Raw genomic sequence first — 20,212 nt, 5'->3', positions numbered from 1 at the left:
CCTTTGGGAGGGTCTATGCTGAAAAATACCAAAGTTATCCTTAAATGTTTACATTCGAAGTTCTTCAAGCATCAAGAAAATTTACTTACATACATTGAGAATCTGTAAAAGTTTCCAGAAGCTGGCACGTGTTTCAGGTAGTTTATCAGTAAACGGAAAATGGTTATAGATGTTGACTATTTTACAATGTGATACATTCATATACTGGTTTGGTAACTTTGTAACAAAAGAAACTGACATATTTTGGAATCTGAATATTGCTTTTATTTAAATACATTAAAATTTGCAATGTAACAAAACTATTGGCATATGAAATTCAAACACCATTTAAATGAACAAAACATGGCTCACTTCATTTTTCTGTGACTAGTGTCAGTAACACTAGGTTATTTTTCTCTCTGCTCCGCATCAGTTCACCCCCCCGCCCCCCGCCCCATTTACACTGTTCACAGACTATCTTACAATAAGAGTGCTGAATAAAAATGAGGTAAGAAAGTGGTTTGAAGATTACAGATCATGCAGAACATGCCGAACAGCAACAAAATATTTTGTGAAGGAGGAAGTAACAAAAAAAAAAAAAAAAAATACATGAGTGTGCATTTAAAAAATAATCAATTTACACAGCTTTGCATCTTTGGTTACAAAGTAGGTTGAATGATTTCACAGCTTTTCCCCCCTGGCCCCTTCAGCAAAACATTGGGAGAAAATAACATGAAGGAGGGGGGTGATGGCAATACTAATTCACTTTGAGACAAAACTACCAACAGAATTGACTGTCTTCATCAAATACCTTCTGCAGGCTCATGTTAAGATTTGATGTCAGCGGGTGAAGGGTCACCCATCAAGGCTCTTAATACTTTATACTATACAAAAATGTACATTCATACTAGATCTTAACTTGAGCTAAGAATTGGCAACTGCAGCGTAAAATTTGAGTTAGTGTTAAACATTTTTGCCTACATTTTGAGCAATTAAACGTTAAGCATTGCCTCTGGGAAGTGTAGAGAGGCAAAGCCCCTCCCCTCCCGGTGGACCACCGTGGGACCTAATTTGTGGGAAAACAAGAAGAATGGTTGTTAACCGCACAAGACATAATTTTTTTTCATTCAATTTGAAGTATGCCATTATCTATTTTACATTGTTGCCTCCGATACTGCCTTACTAGATGGTGAGTACGTAAATCTATGCACTCATCCGACACTACAATTTATTAACAAACTTTAGAGTAGTTTAATACCTGGATAAATTGGCAGTTTGGCCCTGAAATCAGATCTTTCTCTGGGAAAAAAACTCAATACAGCATATTATCGCAATATTTGTGTTGCACCATTGTTTTCATACACAGATAGCAAGTATGGTTACTTTTTAATTTTTTTTTTTGGTACTCTATTGGCTAATATCCAAGTTCAGGTATCAGAATCGGGAAGGGAAAAAAATCGCATCTGAACATTTCTAGTTGTGCGTGGAACACAGCTGAGTTAACTAACTAAAGTGTTGGTAACGTGCATTGTGCACGACCAAAGACGTTCACTGAGCGGTTTAACTAAAAACTTAACGGCAGTGTGTACGGCTGCATGACGTGCAAAACATATTGAGTTTATTTTGACAGATGCTGCAACATGAGTTCCGTTTTTAGTAGAAATTGGGGGTCTGTACCAAACAAGCACGTTCCCTTATATATGGAATATGATTTGCAGGCTGAAGCATCTCTGTAGCCCCACAATACTTAATTTATAATGGTAGGTTTTATGTTTGATATTCATTTTACCTTTATCAAAAAAATTACAGCTCTGACTTGACCTTGTACTTGACCATATTGCAGTTTAGTTCAAATTTTGGTTTATTGCAGCGTTAGTACTATGACAAACTGACTTTTTGACTTGCAAAATTCTTTTTAAATGACAATTATTAAGGGTAATACGTGGCACAATTTAAACAGGATTAAAAAATATTTTTCTTGCTCTGTTGACTGCCATTCAGATATATATTGTTTTGAGACAAGGTCCCATGGTGGTCGACCGGAAAGGGAGGGACTTGGCCTCTATGGCCAATCTGTTGAAACACTGAAGAAGAAAAGAGGAAACAAGTCACCGGGCTATTGTTGTTAGATGGGTTTTGTGAAATTGTTCATTTATGAAAATAGCAGCCCTGTAATAAATAAAACACTTAACAGTAGAACTCAAAAGACTGATGCAAGAGTTGATGTAAAAGTAACGGCAGCAGTGTGGCGCTCCGAAAAACAGACTCTCTCTCTTTCTCTCCCACTTTTTACTTTACAACATGAAACAGCAAGGCTAAAAATACCCCTTTACCCACTCGGTTATCTCATTTAAAAAAATAATCACTCTCTTTTTGACAATCCCCCCCCCCCCCCCGTTTGTCCCTTATGTGAGGTGAAGCCCTCCCTTTCCACACCCACGGGTCGAGCAGGTTTCAGGTCAGGTCGTGGGCTGGTCTGGCTCAAGCCTGGTCCAAGAAATGACATCCTGTCCACGAGCTTGGACCCAGCAGTCAACCACTCTGGGAGCACAGCCAAGATGAAAACAAACACCCCGACCTTCCCTGATACTCTGTCTCTGCACACTTTCTCCGTCTCTGTCTCTCAGTCTCTCTCTGTGATGATTGCATTAACACTGGAAAGGCCCACAGTACAGACGCACACACACTTACATTCCAACACCGATTCACAGTCGCACTTGTTTGCTAACTCACCCTGACATACACACTCACACACACACAAGCACTGTACTTTGTGGTCAAGCTGGTGGCTAAGAAGACAAAGTTTTTTTTTCTTCTTTTTAATTTCACATACACTAATTTTAATAGGTTGTAGAGAAGATGCTCTTCTTTTTTTTTTTCCCTGCCCTATGCGAAGCAGAGCAGATGCACTTCAAGCGGAGGTGACGTTGGGTTGCATTTGTTGCTGGCCGGGATCGAGCTGAGGCTGAGTCTGGAGCTGCTGGGGTTTGGGGTGGTGTTGGAGCTGGGGGTGGGACTGCGGCTGAGGCTGAACTTGAAGCGGAGGCTGGGTCTGTTGCTGAGGCTGGCTGAGTCCTTGCTGCGGGGGTGTGGCGCTGGAGCTGGCGGCCGACTGGGCAGGCAGCTGAGACAGCTGCTCGCTGTTGGCCAGAGATTTCAGCACGGCGTTCTCCCTCTCCAGCACAGAGTTCCTCTCAAACAGCTCCTTGATCTGCTCCTTTAAGACCTCCACCTCTTCGCGCACTGCGTACATCAGATGGCTTTTCACCAGGTCCTGCAGGAGACATGAAATGTGTCACTGGGTCAAAAACATTAAGAACCAGAGCGGACACAGCAGAGTCACGCGCTGGCTAATTTATCATGTCACAGGGTTTTTTCTGGGGGAGTTTTTCCTAAGTTGATGTGAGGGTCTAAGGACAGAGGGATGTCGTATGCTGTAAAGCCCTCTGAGGCAAACTGTGATCTGTGATAATGGGCTTTATTAATAAAATTGACTTGACTTTTAACATGCAGCACATGAGAGTGAAGCTCAAGGCTTCATTTGTCCATATGTTCATTCTAGCTGTGTGTGTGTTTATACTTAAAGGCAACGGCATACAAATATAAGCACTAAAGCTCTTAAAAACATGGTGAAAAAAGTCAAGACAGCCATGAGAGCTGCGTCTAAGAATTACGACTGTTAATCCAAGTAACTTGAATTTAACACCATTAGAGGACAGCGTACAGTGTATAGATTCTGCTCCCTAATGTCGTCTTTCCGTGTAACTGAATATCTAATGAAAACATTTCAAAGGTCCAGTGTGTAAGACTGAGGAAAATTTATTGGCAGATAGCAGTGAGGACTGCATTTTGCAGCCAGCAGACACTTCTCCTGGTTAAGATTCCTCCATTGTTCATTGTTGAGGAGATTTGTACCTGGAGCCGAATTATCTGCAAAGATCTCTTCTTCTCTTAAACAAACTGACCAGGTAATTAAAACTAGTAAAAACGATAAGTGTAACAATCCATTGATCTGGATCCATATATCAGTTCAATGAGTCAAAGTGAAAACGTCGATCCATATAATCATCTTTAGGATATGCCTTTATTTTGAAATTCTGTGTTACCATTAAACAGCAGCAGGCAGATGGCAAGCATTCAAAACAAAGATGTCGAGTATAAAGGCTATTTAACCGGGAAAAGTCAGCCGTGTGGAAATATTTTGGATTTCGGAGAAAGTTAGGGTAAAAGGCGAGGCTCAACAACAGGCTGTATGTACACGCAATTAAAACAGAGGACGTACCAGCCCGGAGCGGCGTTTCACTTCGCTAAATTCAGAAAAAACGGAGCCTGCGGTCCGAAATTCAACCACGATGTTCCGTCGAGAGACGCAGCGACTTAAACCAGCGGTGAGTAAAAGAAAGTGTAAGTAATTTGGGTAAGTGGTTAAGCTAAACTCCGCTAGCCGCTAGGCTAATTTACGCAGTGTTAAAGTGCGAATATGGTTGACTAGCAAAAAACAACTGAATAGTTTATGAACCTCGACTGTTAATATAAGGCCAAATTTTATACTTTTGTTCAGTGATGTCACAGTTAATGTTTTATGGCTGTTTGTAGAAGTTTGTCTACAGGGCTTTAAGCCAATTAATCCTGAAGTTTTACAGGGAAAGTTTTGGTTAAAACGAAAACATTTCTTACACAAAGAGCTTTATGCAAAAAAACCCCCAATAACTTGACGGTTAATTTATCCCTGGTGCTGTCTGCTGTGTTAGTGGAGGCAATTTAGGTTAAACTTTCCTGCACTTAACCTGTAAAAATTATAAACTTTCTAATGTAGTTTTATCTTTCATGGCCAAAATAAAAAAAAAAAGAGTGGCAGCATTTTCTGTAACACTGTTGTGACAGTGCTGCTAACTTTAGCGGCCAGTGTGAAAACTTGAATGGCCCTATCTAGGGTCATTGTTTGGTTTGTCCATTCTGGGCTACTGTAGAAACATGGCGGTGCAACAGGGCGATCTCTATAAACAAGGACACGCTCCCTATGTAAATACAAAAAGCTTCTTCTACTGTGACAAAAACACAATGATTCAAATTTCAAGTGATTATACACCAAAGAAAACATACTACATACATACATCTGCCACGTTTATTTCTACACACTGGACCTTTATATTAAAAAGTGAGAAACTTTTACTCAGAGAAGTGCATTATCCATGGTAAATGGATTACTCACCATTGCTTGTTCTATTTTATTATCAATGGCAGCAACATTGGTTCCCGAGGCCCTGTGAAAAAGAAAAGACAGATTAAGTCATTTTAGAATTAATGTAAGTTTCAAGATTCGAAACCTCCTGGGTAGAGACTCATTTTTCTACTCTCAGCACATTTTTTTTTTTTTACAATAAAGAAGATTTTTAACTGGAAACTTTAAAATGAATGAAAAAAACAGACATTGGTGCTCAATTAATCCAACCACCGGCCATCAACTCACAACAGGAATCTAGGCCAGATTACACAAAATGACCCGTCACCATTGTCACGTTCAGTATAGCTCCTACCCAGGGCAGGTGACAGAGTTTACAGGAGAAATGAGAGAAGCTTGGCTGCAGGCAACACAACACGTGCAAGTTAGTGCAAATAATGCATCACTGCCATATTTAGTGAAGGTGTGGTGATGTCCCCAGTAACTGCCTGAAACCAGTAACCTATAAAATGCGAACACACATTAATTTCAACACCATCTATGAATGTAAGGCTATGATGACCCCTGATCTCTGGGAACGCTCCTTTAAATTCAGCACAAGTTAATTGTCTTTCTGGCGCACTTTGCAACAAAAGGCACTCTGATCCGCGGTGCCACCTGTTACCTGCAGCGTGTCCGGTATGAGAGCAGCGGCCTGCAGGTCACAGGTCGGGTGGGGTCCCCGGGGCAGCATGGCGGTTTGTAAGAAAATGTGCACGGCATGGTGCTGACTGCAGCTCCTGCTGAAGCCACATCGGCAGCGGAGGAAAAAAAGGGCATCAGAGCGTACCGGAGGCAGTTTAGTGGGGCAACTGTGACCACATTTAGAACAATGAAACTTGAACCGACGGGTGGAGGAGTCAGAGGGGCTGATGGGAGGCGGAGAGACGTGTCTGACATCTCTGCTCCGCCTGCTTCATAGTGACTGTAACAGTAAAAACTCTACTGTAACTTCAGCAGTGTATAGAGGCCAACTCGTGCCAATCATTCATTCATTTAACTTTGTTAATGAATCAAGTCAGAAATCTATAGGGATAGTTAGACGAAAACACAGAACCTAAAACCTAAAAGAAAGTATTTATAAATAAAAAAACATTTTTCAAGTTAAATGTATACTTGCATTTTAATGTTAAATTTATGAATACATTTATATTTCATCAATAGGTATTTTTTGTCTCTGTAGTATTCAAACTGCTGTGAGACAAGTGTGACAGAAATTAGTGTTGTCAGTAATAGAGTACCTCTGAAATGAGTCCTACAACACAGAAATTAGTAAGTATTTCAGTATTGATTCCCTCGTCTCAAAGTCAATGGGTTTTTTTTAATGTGTTTTTTGGTTAGATGACTGAAATAAGGTCTTTGATTAACAAAAGCTGAAGAGACTTTCATGTTTTGTTCTGCGACATAAAATGCGTCAGTTAAATACCAAACTCAGGAGCTTTGAAGCTGTAATGTCTTTAAAAAGGCGGTTGCTAAAAAGTGGGTAAACGAGACTACATACCAACATCACGCCCAATGCGGCCTTACAGCCTCGTTGTGGGATGTTAAGTCACGCAACCATCATGTAGGTCGTTTTTTGCCTGACATCTTTTTTTCTTATGTTGATTGCATTTAGGTTTCAGAAATCCTTAAAGCGGTGTTTATTTGTGAAGATCATCTTGCTGAACAAAACATGAGTATCGTAAACATTTGTTCACCACAGAGCAAATTTTCTGCAATAATCCTACATTTAATGGAAAAATCCAATGCGAGAGGGAATCAGGACGACGCTAACTTTCACATCGGCCCACAGAAGAATGTTTTCCCTGGAGCACTCGATAATGATTTACCAAAAGGCTACATATCAGTTCTGAATATTCAAAATGGTTTCAGTATTAATGTTCTACAGTATCCATACACTGTTTCCAGCTTAGTTTTCTCGCTCTCTCTTAGTGTTCATGTTTACTTCGTTTTTTCTCTTGTTCTCTGATACTAACCAAGAATAACTTTCAATAGCTTTACCAGATTTCGTGGCAAACCATCAGACAGTTGTTGAGACATTTCACACAAAAACCTCATGGTGGCGCTACACCTGCAGTCAGGGGATAAACAAAGTCATGACGTTCATCCTCTGGGAACCACCAGCATCAATTAAAAAAAATTAATGGTGACACAATTTCAAAATAAAGGCATATCCTAAAAATTAAAAAAAATGGAAAACCAATATGTGGCACGAATGGTGATATAGTGGCGAGCCACCACAAATACAGGAATGTGCGGGAAATCTAAATCTAGTATTGGTATATACAAGTATAAGTGACCAGAACGTGCAAAAATGCCAAAAATATGTTTTAGGTCATTTGTAGAAGTTTCACCATTAAATAGTTTTTCCACCAGAGGGCACCGGCAATTGTGAAATGTCTCACTCAGTGCATAGTATCTCTTTAATAAACTAATCTGAATCAAAATGTTTGATCAAAAATGAGTATCAGCTGATACTCCAGCATTAAGTTGTTTTTTTTTTAAAATTCAAATATTGATTGGCGTATTGATTTATTGGCCTCAAAAAATCCATTATTAGTCAGGCTCAATTAGGAATCCCAAATGTAGGTTGACGTCTCAACAGTGGGTGAAGGAAAAGACACTGAAAACTTATGCCATCATGAGGCAGACAGCAGGTCGACTACAGACCTGAGGACACAATGTTCTGTTCCTTCACACCATCCAATTTATGTGTGTGAGGCCAGAGGAAGCACTCAGTAGATTGTTATCAGCGGGCTGTAGCGGGTAAGGAATGTCCCCCATACCTCCGCTGCTATGAAACACTGTCACTCACATCCCCTGTGCTACACTTCTGCCTGTGATCCCTGCCAGATATAACTATGTCTAACATGCAAGTACATCACACAATGAGCAACGCACGCGTGTTGAAAGAGATACACATGTTGTCACTCAGCCTCTACAGACAGACACACGGACGTCTCTTTGGGAAATAAATTACAAACAAGAATGCTCATTTCAGCAGGCAGTAGTTTCTCATTAGTGTCTCTTTCTCTCCCTCATAGAGACCACATTATGTGACCCCCCCGGGAGTGGTTACACAACCAAATGTAAGAAAAAACTGCATCAACCTCAGCCTCACCCTGCATCAAATGTGTGTTTAATTTAGACGAGGCCCCCCTATAGTTTTCCTCCCTAACAGGAGTTTTCAATAGTCCTGTGCCTAGAGGAATCTCTTCCTCTGTAAAGTACAGACCCCGAATGGTTTGTCTGGGCTACACCCTCGTTGCCTCACCAGTGGCTTCAAACAGTACAGACAAAAACATGCTTTACCATTAACAGACTTGCACTCTGTAGCAGGCCTCGATATTGTTTCAAAAATACAATACCAGTACACTTAAAGTGAAACCGATACCGTTACAGTACTTTATTCAATACCAGTAATGTGAATGGCGTGGCCTGTAGTACATAGGGGTGTATCTATCAATCTGGATAAACATATTGATTCAAAAATGAATGATGTAGATGGATGGATGCAAAATGATAACACTGATCCATATCATCATCTTTGAGATACGCCTTCATTTTCAAACAGCTGCAGGCAGATGGCAAGTAGTCAAGAGAAAGATGGTAAGAATAACATTGTTACTCCGAAATAAATCAGCAGGTGTTAACATTTTCGATTAAGGAGAAACTAAGGGTCAGCAATGACGTTATGGGATTTACAACGATGTACCTGCTTGGACGGTTAACTCACTTTGCTACTTTCTTGCAGCAACACAGAAACATTAGCTGCTCTCTATCAACAGTAAAACATACTTCAATTCAACTGCCCTGTTTTGTCGGAAGATGCAGTGACTTTAACCAGCGATGAGTAAGAAAAAGCATAAATAATACGTGCAATTTGTGTAGCTAAGCACCGCTAGCTGCTAGGCTAATTTGTGCAATGTGAAAGTGCTTAAGACTCGTAATAAACAACCGTTGACAGTTATTGTTAAATCTCATTTATACTATTTTTAAACAGCATTGTCAAGCCATGTTGTATGACTGTTGGGAGAGTTTAGCCCTCATGGCTTTGTACTAGTGATCTACTGAGCTAGAGATCGCGTGTTTTTGAGGAGACACAGCAGGCAGTTTCTTCTCTTTTTTCTTTTTTTTTTTTTTTTTTTTATAGATGTTTGGTATAAAAAAATGTGATCAGATGTGGCTAAGGATTGTTGCTGGATGTTGCCTCTTGTTCTGGGTTTTTGTCTGTCATTATTGCATCGTGGTCAACAAACGGGGTGCTTTCTTTTTCCTCCATGCAGCTGGCAAAATGGCATCCGCAGTATAGGAGCACGCTTTCCCCACCCTACATTCAATACCCTCATTAAGAGAAGTACAGTACAGTACAGTACAGTACAGGTAAAAATGGCAAATGTAATGAAGTTCAAAGTACATTAAGGGTAAAAAAAAAAAAAAATATCAGAGTAGAAGAAAAGTTATAAAAAGTAACATGAAAAGCACTTGCTTTCTAAAAACACCTACCCATAACGTCACTACCGACCCTGGCTGTAGTCTCTTTAGCAACTGTCTTTTTTAAGACACATAAAAGCTTTAAAATTTATGGGAGGGGTATTTATGAACTTTAATGTCTTAGAACAAAACATGAAAGTCTCTTAAGCTGGTTTTAACCACAGACCTCATTTTTGGCATTAAACAGAAAAAAAAATCAAAAATCCCTACCGACTTCGAGATGAGTGAACCTAAAGTAATTTCTGCATTTTAGTACTCATTCCCGCAGCAATCTGAAAATCAATCAGAAAATAGAGAAGAATGCCAATTACAACTTCACAGAATGCAATTCGACATATTTAACTTTAACTTGCTTATTTTGTCCATCCAAAACAATCAAACTAGAGATGTCAATGGTTAGTCGTTAATCAGAATCTTTATGACTGGTTACGCATGTCAGTCTAGAGGTTAATTTTGCTACTTATCTGACGGGAGCTAACATTAACTAGCAACGCCGCTCATTTTGCGATTTCCGCTTGTAACACCGTCCCGATCCAAAGCTCGGCCTGATAAATACGGGGCATAATTTTGAGCCTCAAAGCTGTCATTTCAGCTCCACAGTAATGCTTTGTCACAGTTCCTTGCCTCGATGTCTGTGTGTTTACTTACTGCCATTAAAGCAGGGGGTATGACGCTTTTCTCCAGCTGGCTTCATTAGAGGCAATAACACGATGGACTGACACCACAGATCAAAAAAACAGAGAAACACTCACAGTTCCCATGTGTGCCGTCAGTCGGATATGTGACAGGCGAGTGATGGGATAGTAACTGTGGAGACTGGAAAACATCAACAACACAATAATACTTCTCAAAGTGTGAGAGAGATACACAGTGTCCGCAGTGAAGTAGTTCTGCTTCCTGGAGTCAAAGATGAGTTTGTTAAGTCATGATGGTTTGGGCGGACACTCTTTACTTCACGAGTTACACTGAAGCCAGCAGGAATAACAATTAAGTCAAAACCATATTAGGACACCATCCGGCGCTCAAGGCAGAACTTCCAAGAACAACTGGCACTGGGGAGGGGGGGCGGTTCTGGAAACCACAACATAAGTGAGTGTGCCTGGTCAAAGTACTGCTCCTGATACACATGATCTTGTTTAAGCCTCCAGATCTCACGCCAAAGCCAAGAACTTGTTTGAGCGGCCTACTTCAAAACATAACATTGAATGCATGGTAAAGCCTTTGTTTTCCCAGCGTTAAAAAGCAAACAGTATATAACATCTGAAGTAAGTAAGGTCAAGCCCTGCGGGGCAAAGGGCTGGGCTGAGATGAAACAGAATACTAATGAGGGTTTGAACTTAGACTGCCACTGATTACGCAGCTAACGCTTCTGTAATCTTCACCTTCCACATTAATATAACTGACTTTTATAAGCTGCGTTTAGAGTTTGGTGCTCCCCATACGATGTAAGCTGTAAAATAGGAATGTCAATAAAAAGTCCATTAGCAGCAGAAAAGTTTACACTCACACGAAGCGTGGGCAAGTGGAGCAGCCAGGGTGAATAACTCATCTCTGCATTGAATAGTTCTCATTCCTTGCCTCTGGCAGAACTGCTGGCATATTTAAGAGCTGTAGTAAGTTTCCTTCAGCAACACAGTGAAAACAAAGCAAAGTCTATTTTACTCTGAGACATGACGAGACAAGCACTGCTTCGTAGGACGGGTCTGATCATATGCCCAAAGGACAACAGGTGCACAAGTCCAACTTACCTAGACACTTTTCACACATGAAAAACTCAAATTTTCAGATTTAAAGGGACAGCTCAACCCAAAATCAAAGATACATTATTTTCCTTGTACCTGTAGTGCAATTTATCAGTCTAGATTGTTTTGGTGTGAGTTGCCGAGGTTTGGAGATATCGGCCATAGAGATGGCTGCCTTTTCTCCAATATAACAGAACTAGATGGCACTCAGCTTACGATGCTCAAAGTGCCAAAAAATTAAAAATAAAATAATTAAATAATTAAAAATTGCAAGCATTGTCTTTTTCCAGCATTCATGACTGGGTTACTCAAGATAATCCACATACTTCGCTGAGGCTGTTGGTGGGTTCAGTAGAAAGAAAATAGGTCCAACATGAAACTGCTTAAGACAAGGTCTGTGGATTATCTTGAGTTACCGGTTTATGATTTCTATATAGTCTATATAGTCATATCAGATGTGCCTACTTTCATTTCATGCAGGACCTGACAACTTCCACTATTTATGTTACATTATATGACACAGCTGTGCCTGTAGCTTGCAGTAAGACAGCAGAGAATAAATGAGGAAGTGTGAAAGCAACCAAGCATGCATCTGTTTTGAGAATGGCACGACTCTCGTCCAATTACAGAGTGATAAATAGATAAGACATCATTATGGAGGGTTTATTTTTGAAGTCTACTATTTTTGTCTTATCAAGACAAACTCTATAATAATGCAAATGATGAGATTCAAGCAGATTTAATAAGAAGTAAGACTGAGAGCATAATAGACAAATTTAGGGTGCCAGCAAACTTCCTGTTCTTTTAATCTTGTATGCGTGTCCCTTTTTTTTATCATTCTGTGCCCCCTCTCTAAATTCAGTGCAGGCAGAGCTTTTCACGAGTTCTTTTTTTCCTCAGTAGCTGTTTGTGCAGTTGAAGTCGCGGGATGGATTACTGATATGTTAACCTGGTCAGAGGTGATCAGAGGAGATGAAGCGATGAGAGAAGCAAGCAAGCGAAAGCAAACTTAAGGTCCAAGCCAAATTAACAATGAAGTTTCACTGCCATTCTGCTGACTGGTCTGTGTCCAGGGTCTGCTTTGCACTCCGAGAAAAGTTTGTGGTGGGCTGCCACAAATAAGGTTACCAGTGGGCAAAATGCTACCTCTGTTTCCATCAAGAGGAGGTTGTCTTGTCACTACTAACATTTGCACTAATGTCCGTTCAAATAAATAAAAAGTGTCCTTATGCACTGTTTTCTTCCCCCAGTTGTACCTAACTTGCACCAAACCATAATTCTTAAACTGGTGCATAAATTGAAAGGTGACTTCTGTGTACAGTTACACCCCTCATATGTGCATTTTGCTGAATTGTTGAATTGGCAAATTCAAATGTTTTATGTCGTGTATGATTTTCTAATAAGCCAAGATTAATGAGGAAGAAAGAATATAAAAGGAGAGGCGTAACAGGATGACATACTGCAAAAGTCCTCGGCCAGGAACATGTGCCAAGTGAGCCACGCGGATTCATTTTGACAACAGTCTTCTGCAATGCACGTTCTACTGTGCAGTTGGTGAGGCTTTAAAAACAGCATAGAGACAGGAAAAGTCCCCCATAAACAAAGATGAATATAAATGTGTCTTTGTATGTCATTTCCTCTACATTGCAGGAGAGCTACAATCATCCCGCTGACCGTGTGGTCTGACTCTCACTGTGAAGGGTGTGATCAAAAACTTCATTTCCATAAAGGGACTTATAAACAACCACAAAAGGATATGTGGGAAATTTAAGGTCAGTGTCTTCATTTGCCAAAATGTCACATGTTTTTCTTGCACATTTTGTCTTTCACAACCTCTTATGACTTCACTGGGTTGCCTCTGACTTGATCTGAAATAAACCTGAATAAATTAGACTGATTAAGGGTCAATGCCAAAGGCCATCACCAAGATCTACCAAACACAGTTTCAAACAAAGACCTGGTTATCTTTGCTTCCATGGAAACAAAAGCAGCCTTTGGCAGGGCAGTGTACCCACAACAGCAACACTGAAAAAAAAAGAAGTGAAGCATGTGGCTCAAGTAATTTTCTGTTGAGATGGGAAATCACCTTAAATTGGGCGAATGGCACTAACAAAAACACAGTGAATACAAGTAAAACCTATTGAGTCTTCAAGTAAAAACCCTACACACATTATCCCAGTTTAGATAATGCCATCACAATGTTTATTTACCTGTTTGCAGCGATATAACAAAGGCTGCTGAGGCAGCAAATGGACTAATATTGCTCTCTCTGTGTGTGTGTGTGTGTGTGTGTGTGTGTGTGTGTGTGTGTGTGTGTGTGCGTGCGCAGTTCTTTGGTGGCTGGTGATGGTGTGTCAGCTCTATATTTCTCTAAAAACAGTTTCATTTCCTGTCTCACAGATATGGTTTCTTGTGCTTCCCTTTTCATTTTTGTAAAAGGCATCATAAAAATGTTGAAGGCACTCCCTCAGTGTGACACGCTAACAGCTTATGTACATCAAAGTGTCTGTATGAACACATGAGCAGCGTCTAGTGTCAGTTATCTATTCAAAAGCTCAATCATGAATTCAAAATGCAGCTGTGATTAACAGTCACTTGACAGGCACAGTGACACAATGGAGAGAGTGTTGCACTGCAAACTAGGCCGTACTCAGGCTGTTATTTCAGGCCTGTGTTACAGATAGCATGCACACACTCTGCAGCCGCTCTCATCCACTTGAAAGCAACAAGCTGAGGATGTTAAAGTTATTCATTTCTGACAATACTAACATTTTTATAGTTTTGGCCCTTTTCTGTAAAGGATAAAAACAGTACTAAACAAACTATTACTGAGATCTTGGGATGTTGAAACTATAATGAAATCTAACACTGCAAGTAACGCGAGCAGTCAGATGATCAATTCACTTACTGGGAAGTAAAAATTCATATGAATGATAACATTATTACCAAGTGCCTGTTCAAAATGTCAAACAGACTGCATTTCTACTTCCTGCATAATTTCGATCATCTCGTTTATAGTTAAAGGGATAGCTTGGACCTTTTGAAGGTTTTTATCCATAGTAAGTGTATTACCTACAGTAGATCGCAGACAGCATGCCCCAGTTTGGAGAAGCAGACAGAAGTACTGCCACAGAAGATAAGTAATGTACTGCGGTGGAGAGGACAGCAGCAAAATGTGATTCAGCCACTTAAAAAACAAACAAACAAAAAAAAAAAAATCAGTATCAGTCTGATTCTTCAGACGATACTATATTTGCTGATATCACAAAGTCTGCCACAATGCAATTTTTATTCTATTCAACTCAGGGGCCTGTGATTAATACAAGATGATATCTGTAAATATCTGCATCATCTTTTTCTTTGCTTCTTGCTATTATTTGCCCGCCGCTCGGCTGCAAGAAATGTTAAGAAAGATTTGCACTTGGACGGATAATGCAACAAAGATGTCCCCGTGGAAATTTCACAAATGACGATATGTGTCTGTGTTACCACCTTGAATCAGTAATCAGTATTGGTTTGTTGAGGCAATTGATATATTGACCCCCAACTGATGTACCAATTCACTCCTACATTTTGTTGTTGAGAAATCAACTTGTTGGTGTTCAACCTAGTTTAGTATTTCTGTATGGCTATTTATTTATTTTTTATTATCAGTCAACATATACACCCACACCTGCAAACAGCTAATATCAGCCGAGTATCAACCTGAGAAATGTATCTGTCTAACTCTGTTTTATATCGTTCTAAGCTTAATACCTTTGGGCTTTTGGATCTCTGACCTTTAACTGATAGCATTATTGATTGCTTAATTGAGAAAAAATAAATAAATTGATGATAAAAAAGTAATTAGTTGCAGATGTACTTTGGTTAACCTTGTTTACAATCTGCTGAACTGTTTGCCTACATGTGTTGCTTGCCCTGTTGGATTAAGTTCTATTGTTTGTCTCTGCACAGCAAGATCTCAGTAATTATGCTGTAATACAAAAGAGATGGTAGCTAGTTGTGTGGATATAACACCCAGGCAGTAAATTAAAACTAATTCTTCAGCGACACCGACAATATACATACATTATAGACAGAGAGTGTAAAAGAAAGCAGCAGACGAAGAGATTTGAGGGAGCAATTACAGAGAGACAGAGAGGTTGTTGAGAAGTCTATTGGCCAATCCCGCGCTTGCTGCCAGCCTTTGTTTCCAAACTCAATCCATGCACATGGAGAAAGCAAAGCTCGCTGCTACTGAACACTGCACACATGTTGTTACACTCTTGCAGGTCTGTCCAGCCCATTCCAGTATAGTACTGTACCTATCACTGTGGGCCTTTGAGTCCCTTAATCTGCTGCCAGACTGGAAGGCCTGGTAGAAAGCCTTGGAGGGGTTCCTGTGTCCACCATTCAGGGAAAGAAAGAAGAGACAGAAATAGCCAAGAGTTGAAACAGTGAAAGTGGACAAAAGTTCTGATTCTTAGAAATGCTTCCTTATCTAACTTCATATCCCCTGAAAAACACTCTTTCGCTCGTAATTTGTTCGCTGGAGAAAAGGCTCTTAGCTTTCAATAAAACATATGGGACATTTAAGCAGAGTAAAGCAAAGAGGCTGCAGGAAGGAGTCTTGACCTCAATGCAGGAATGTGTGTTCAAAGGTGGGACAGCTTCATAAACTTTAAGGGCCTCCCCTCAGGCCCTTTCTCTACAGTATGTTGGCCATCACTCATGCTCAGGCTGTTTTCTTCAGGAGCAAACACACACAAAAACATCAGCCACTCCCTCGGGTTTTAAGCTGAAATTTTTAAATCCCTCTCAGCTCATAACTGAGTTGACAAATTAGCAGTTCATTCACAAAGCTGAAATTTGTTGCCCTGTCATGTTATGAAATTTAGCCTTAAAGGGACAGTTCATCCCAAAATAAAAAAAAATCCATATTTTCCTCTTACCCGTAGTGCTATTCATCAATCTAGTTTGTTTTTGAAGAGCTGCAGAGTGTTGGAGATATCGGCCATAAACATTTCTGCCTTCTCTCCAATATAGTGGAACTATATGGCTCTCAGCATGGGGTGCTCAAAAAAAAAACTCAACAGCAATGTCTCTTTCCAGATATAATGATCCGGTTACTTAAGATAATCAACACACCTTTTTGTGAGCAGTTTCATGTAGGAACTATTTTCTGTCTGACTACGCCCACCAATCATATCACTGTGCAGAAGGAAGCATACATCTACTAATGGAAAAAAAAGTCGGGCTTGTGACAGTGTAATATGTAAATTAAGTCCAGATGAAATGATAAATGCCCTTTTAACCCTTTAGGTCCCATTCCCAACCATACTGTACACCTATTTAACAATACATGTAAAAAATTAAAAAAAATACAAAAACTAAATTTCTCTTTATCCTTATATCAAATCCAATCATGTTTTCTTCCTCAAAAACAAAATAAGTTGAACACGCATTCCTGCATGTATTTACAACAATCATGTCAAAAAATTCCTCCTAATGTTATACCCCTCCTGCCTATCCTGTTTCACTCAGGAATATGTAATGATACTCTCAACATAACCTTTCACCTGGACCTAAACTGCGTCCTCCTCAGCTGACGAAGAAGACGCAGCTACACCTAAAAGGGTCCCTACATACATCCATACATCCTACACAACTGCTCACAACAAAGTCTGTGTATTATCTTGAATAACTGGGTCATGGTTTCTGGAAGGAGGCACGGATGTAATGTTTTTCAAATGTATTTTTTTTTTGGCGCTTTGAGCACCACAAGCTGAGTGCCATCTAGTTCCTTTATATTAGAGAGAAGCCAGACTTCTCTCTGTGGCCGATATCGATATCTTTAACACACTGCAACTGATAGCAAAACAATGTGAAGTGATAAATAGCTCTACAGGAAAGACAAAAAATGTTATTTTGATTTGGGGGGCGAACTGTCCCTTTAACATTACCTCCTTGTTCCTGGCGATCACCTGCAAGTACATTTTGTTCCATGCCAAGGGATGTATATTCGGGAAAGGGAAAGGAAATCCCTACTGTGACCCCTACACTCGTGCACGCGCACGCACGCACACACGCATGCACGCACACGCACACACACACACACACACACACACACACACACACACACACACATATTTAATCTACTCCAGGCCTTTGCCTTTCAAAACTAACTGTGTCTCTCCCACATTAACACAAATGTAAATGCACACTGACATGAGCATATGCACACAATGTGCAACTACACATACAGAGGAGCAAGCCAGGGCAGGCAGAGTTACACACACACACACACACACACACACACACACACACACACACACACACACACACACACACACACACACACACACACACACACACACACACACACAGGAATGAGGAGTTGATTTACAGCATGTGTGTGAATATTATAGCAGCCAAGGCTCTTTTCCTAGAAATCCTTGGCACAAACTCCCCTTGTCACATTACCTCATGACCAAACACTCTAACAAACCTCCCCCTATGCCTCTGCTTAATTTTACTTTGCGGGCAGTGGCCCTAGAAAAACCTCCACAGGCACACACGTGTGGCGAGCACACACCTCCACAGAAAACCTCTCTCTTTTTTTTTTCAGAGCTAAAACTCAAGAGCTCTGTGCGAGCCAGTTATCGGCTGAAACTGTGGAGGTCAAATGACTTGAAGTCCAGCAACCTCTTCATGAATGAGGTAAGCACTGGAGGAGTCATCATTCCTTGTTTTCAAGTAGCAAACACTCGCCTCTCAATAGCTCTCTTTGTAACTCGAAAATCTAACATGTCAATATCCATCTATGAAAGCCCCTCTTTGTAAACCAACCAATGTGTTGAGCAGTGGTTAAGTGCCATCTCCCCATAAACCCAGAGTATGTGGTGTGAGGAGGACAGAAAGACAAGGGAGTGACCCACCAGATATGTACACATGGGAGCCAAATCCTCTTCTTCCAAACTTCATTCTCAAAGCACACAAGCTAACCTGACACTAAACAATGGTTGCACATGTTCAGGCTTTGCCCACAACTGCCCCAAAGCAAATGTATGACCTGGCAGCAGACTAAAATAACCTTTTGGGTGCATTCTTGGTGGTTGATGTCACACTTCTAGCTGGAGCACAGCTCATGGTTTTTCCTTGAATGTGCCTGCGCTGCAGACCAGTGGCTGCGTCAAAGGTTAAGTTTCACTGTGTTGAACCTCTTTAATAACCTTGCAAACTCATTGAGCAAAAGAAAAAAACACAGTAGCTTTACGTGATGAGCAGATGGGGGCAGGGGGATTTCTGTTTGAAGGAAAATTGCAAATAAAAGTGAAAAATGGAAGAGTAAAGAGTGAGAGCAAAGTAAACAGAAAATAAAAGTGTTATAACAGAGTTTCACTTCTGTGTCAAACCGTCAAGCATTTGCTCCAGCAGAGAAAAAAAATTGGTTGGCAAAAAAAAAAAATTGGCAATTGGTTGACTTGGGCAGCTTATGTTTTTTTTTGGAAACAATGCCAATTCAAAAACACAAAAATCCAAAACAAATACGACAACAGCAATTTGCTGCAAGTGAAAAACAAGTGCTTTAAAAAGAAAAAAAAACATTTACAGCAAGCACGCGGCAAACAGAACATATGCAAAGTCAGAAAGACACCAACCATGCAAAATTAAAGGTGGCTGCTTTTGAGTGACAGGTGGGTGCTTTCCATTGACTAGTTGCTACCATGGCAGGTAACGTGATGCAATGTAACTACGCTGCAATTGAAACTCCTCAAACTGCTGTTGAGGGAAAAAGTACTCAAGACGAGCTCCATCTGCTCTGTGTTCACAGGCTGCAAAAATGTCCAAATTTAGAGAGGGGACACAGAATGATAAAAAAGGGGAAACACACACACAATGAGAAAAAGGGATCCCACTGCATATATAAAAGTATTATGAATCTCTGTTTTAACCCCCCCCATCATGAGCTACAGCCACACTTAGATTCTAATTCTGTATGAAACACTGTAATTATAATGTTTTAGTTGCTTAAAAACAGTCTTCAGCATTTGGTTGTACCAAGAGATCCTCCCAAGGAGTCTGATGTTCAGTTTTTGCCGGAAATACATTTTATTTTACTGGTTTCCATCCTGCTTTTGGCTAGCGAAAATAGCATTATCACAGTATTAACCATAGCTGTAAATGCTCCGTGTTTACCAATTTAGCAGCTAGTGTTAGGGTTTATCTCCAGCGTCTTTCTGTCTCAAAAAATCCAAAATGGCAATGGCCGAAATGCCAAACTCGAAGTTTTACAACTGGGCTCAGTAAACCAATGGGTGATATTACAGTGGTGTTATTATATAGGGTCTTTGGTTTTGGCTTTCTGGAGCCTATTCCCATTTGTTTTGGATTTTATTGGCCTTTTTGAATTTGGCATTGTTTCTTAAACTGTTTTTCTGATGGAAATATTTTGGGCTGTTGTAGTGCGTTTGCCCTTTTCTGCCTCCGTACTCAATTTGTTGAGGCACAGGAAAAAGTGCTGAGGGCTAACGAACAAAGTGGGTGTAGCAGTAGACGGACTTTAACTGGTAGTCAGAGGGTGCAAAGGGGGAGGTCTGAGAATGGTGTTGAAAGCTCTTACTGTTGTAGCTCATGAGGCTTCAGGTTCTCTGCACCATCCATCCATCTGCCACACAGCAAAAGTAGGTCAAAACTATTTAGATTCCAGCTGCCCTGTGGGAGTTTCTGTCAGCAGGTTCTGGGTTGTAGACGAGGGAGACGGAGAACAGGGAGGACCCAGAGCCATTGTATGATT

At 40.4% G+C, this 20,212-nt stretch overlaps 1 protein-coding gene across 3 annotated transcripts in view; it reads right to left on the bottom strand.

Annotated features, from left to right (window-relative positions):
• Nucleotides 1-241: 241 nt before the first annotated feature.
• The window catches only part of LOC121951677 (TSC22 domain family protein 2-like), a 30,893-nt gene continuing 10,922 nt past the window's right edge, over nucleotides 242-20,212 (bottom strand). The window contains exons 2-4 of one of the 3 annotated variants that reach the window (XM_042498107.2): nucleotides 15,741-15,815; nucleotides 5,192-5,243; nucleotides 242-3,253 (exon numbers count right to left, since the gene is read on the bottom strand). In XM_042498107.2, the coding sequence (XP_042354041.1) occupies nucleotides 2,891-3,253; nucleotides 5,192-5,243; nucleotides 15,741-15,815 (490 nt within the window). In that variant the 3' untranslated portion in view covers nucleotides 242-2,890. Of the gene's footprint in view, nucleotides 3,254-5,191; nucleotides 5,244-5,825; nucleotides 5,941-15,740; nucleotides 15,816-20,212 lie in introns of all 3 variants that reach the window. The other 2 variants (XM_042498109.2, XM_042498108.2) reach the window with 2 other exon arrangements.

This window comes from Plectropomus leopardus, chromosome 12 (assembly GCF_026936395.1).
Source record: "Plectropomus leopardus strain MGB_pleo_1.0 chromosome 12, ASM2693639v1, whole genome shotgun sequence".
In the NCBI taxonomy this organism is placed as follows: Eukaryota; Metazoa; Chordata; class Actinopteri; order Perciformes; family Serranidae; genus Plectropomus; species Plectropomus leopardus.
Note: the sequence above shows the minus strand (reverse complement) of the source record. Positions and strands in the feature narration are given on the sequence as shown.